We start from the raw sequence: 1513 nt of genomic DNA, 5'->3' as shown, positions 1-1513 counted from the left end.
TTTTTTAAAGATTTCTCCTCCCCTGTTTGAGGTCCCATTGAACAGACTTACCCAAAAGGCCTCTGTATGAGAGCTGGATGAAGCTGCTGAACACCAAAGGCAAAACCTACCAAGGAAAACACATCACATTCTCTGTATGAGTGTTCCTTTGGCTATTTGCCACACACACGCACACAAACGCAGGGTAACAGCTTCCAGTGGTGGTGTCTCTAAGGCTGGAGAACCACAAACCAGAAAGCAAAACACATCGCTCCCTATACACACGCACACAGACATCCATGCAGAAATTAAAACAGTGCAGCTCACGCTTCCCTAGTAGTGTTTAGAAGAATGACTCTGGCTAAATAACAAGCACAAAGTTTTCATTAACTTTTGATTTTGTGCTCCATTCTGGTCCTTACTGTCAATCTACATATGGCCCTTTTTAACCATCGATGTATCTGTGCTGTTTTTACAGACTTAAGCCTTAGCCCTCTCCACATGAGGATTTAGCAGGGGTTCAAATCCTAGACTTTGTTTCTGCTCTCCAAATGCCCAAGCACAAAATCCCTTTCCTGTGTGGGCACTGACCTACTCACAGTGCTCCCAGGGCTCAACAGCTTCACAGCACAGACATTTACACGCGCTGTGCCCGCAGCTCTCAGGGTGCGAGGCAGCACTTTGGGAAGTGGCAAGGACATCAGATTGGCTCAGATGTGGCCTTGGGAAACGCTATTTCATTTTAAAATCCTTCTCATAGCTCCCATCTGTTTTAGGACTTTCCTTTAAGGTGCTGTTTGTATTAATAAGACCTCACACACTGGAAGTGATTCATTCCTGGGCCACTCTTTCCCTGCAATGATACTGTAAATGGTCAGCTGCACCACCTTCCCAGCAGTGGAAATAGCCAACGAAGAATCTGAACTGTGCAAATCCTTCTGGAGAACTTGGGATATTGCATCTTCAATTGCTTTTAGAGCTTAAACAAATTGCCACAAAGTTACTAAGTGCTGCATTTAGAGACAAAAGCACACCTGACCACCCAACGCGCTTCGGGGGAGTGCGGCCCAGCACTCCCTTTCCCAAAGTTCAACTCCCTTCAGGATCCCAAGGTGCACGCAGGGCCGTGTCCTCACCTGGCTGCATGATCCTCGGCTTGGCACCCAGGTACGCCAAGTTGACGTTGGCCTTCCTACCATCGATGATGGGGTTGGGGTCCTTACACGCTCGTTCTGCAGCGGCTCTGTCGGCCATGGTGACCTTCAGGGACGAGGCTCTGCGTTAGATCTCTCCCTCGGGGCGGCTGGGAGAAGCCCCCCGCCCCGGTTCACCCGAGGCTTCCCCCGCCTCGCCTTCCTGCTCCGGGGCAGCCGGCAGCCGCCGAGGGCGCGGGCCGAGCTCCGCCGGCGGCAGATAACCCTCGGCGAGGCCGTATCAGGGAGCAACAGGCTGGGCGAGAAGCGACGGGATTCGCCCTCCATCTCCTTTTTCAGTAATCCTCCCCCCGCCTCTCTCCGAAGTGCCCAGCAGGGAG

The 1513-nt window shown here is 51.9% G+C and overlaps 1 protein-coding gene across 1 annotated transcript in view; it reads right to left on the bottom strand.

Moving 5' to 3' along the window:
* Positions 1–1396, bottom strand: part of RBM24 (RNA binding motif protein 24) — a 9887-nt gene extending 8491 nt beyond the window's left edge. The window contains exons 1-2 of the mRNA XM_010708449.3: positions 1116–1396; positions 52–106 (exon numbers count right to left, since the gene is read on the bottom strand). Of these exons, the coding sequence (XP_010706751.1) occupies positions 52–106; positions 1116–1233 (173 nt within the window). The 5' untranslated portion in view covers positions 1234–1396. The remainder of the gene's footprint in view (positions 1–51; positions 107–1115) is intronic.
* Positions 1397–1513: the final 117 nt, after the last annotated feature.

Source organism: Meleagris gallopavo, chromosome 3, assembly GCF_000146605.3.
Source record: "Meleagris gallopavo isolate NT-WF06-2002-E0010 breed Aviagen turkey brand Nicholas breeding stock chromosome 3, Turkey_5.1, whole genome shotgun sequence".
Taxonomy (NCBI): domain Eukaryota; kingdom Metazoa; phylum Chordata; class Aves; order Galliformes; family Phasianidae; genus Meleagris; species Meleagris gallopavo.
Note: the sequence above shows the minus strand (reverse complement) of the source record. Positions and strands in the feature narration are given on the sequence as shown.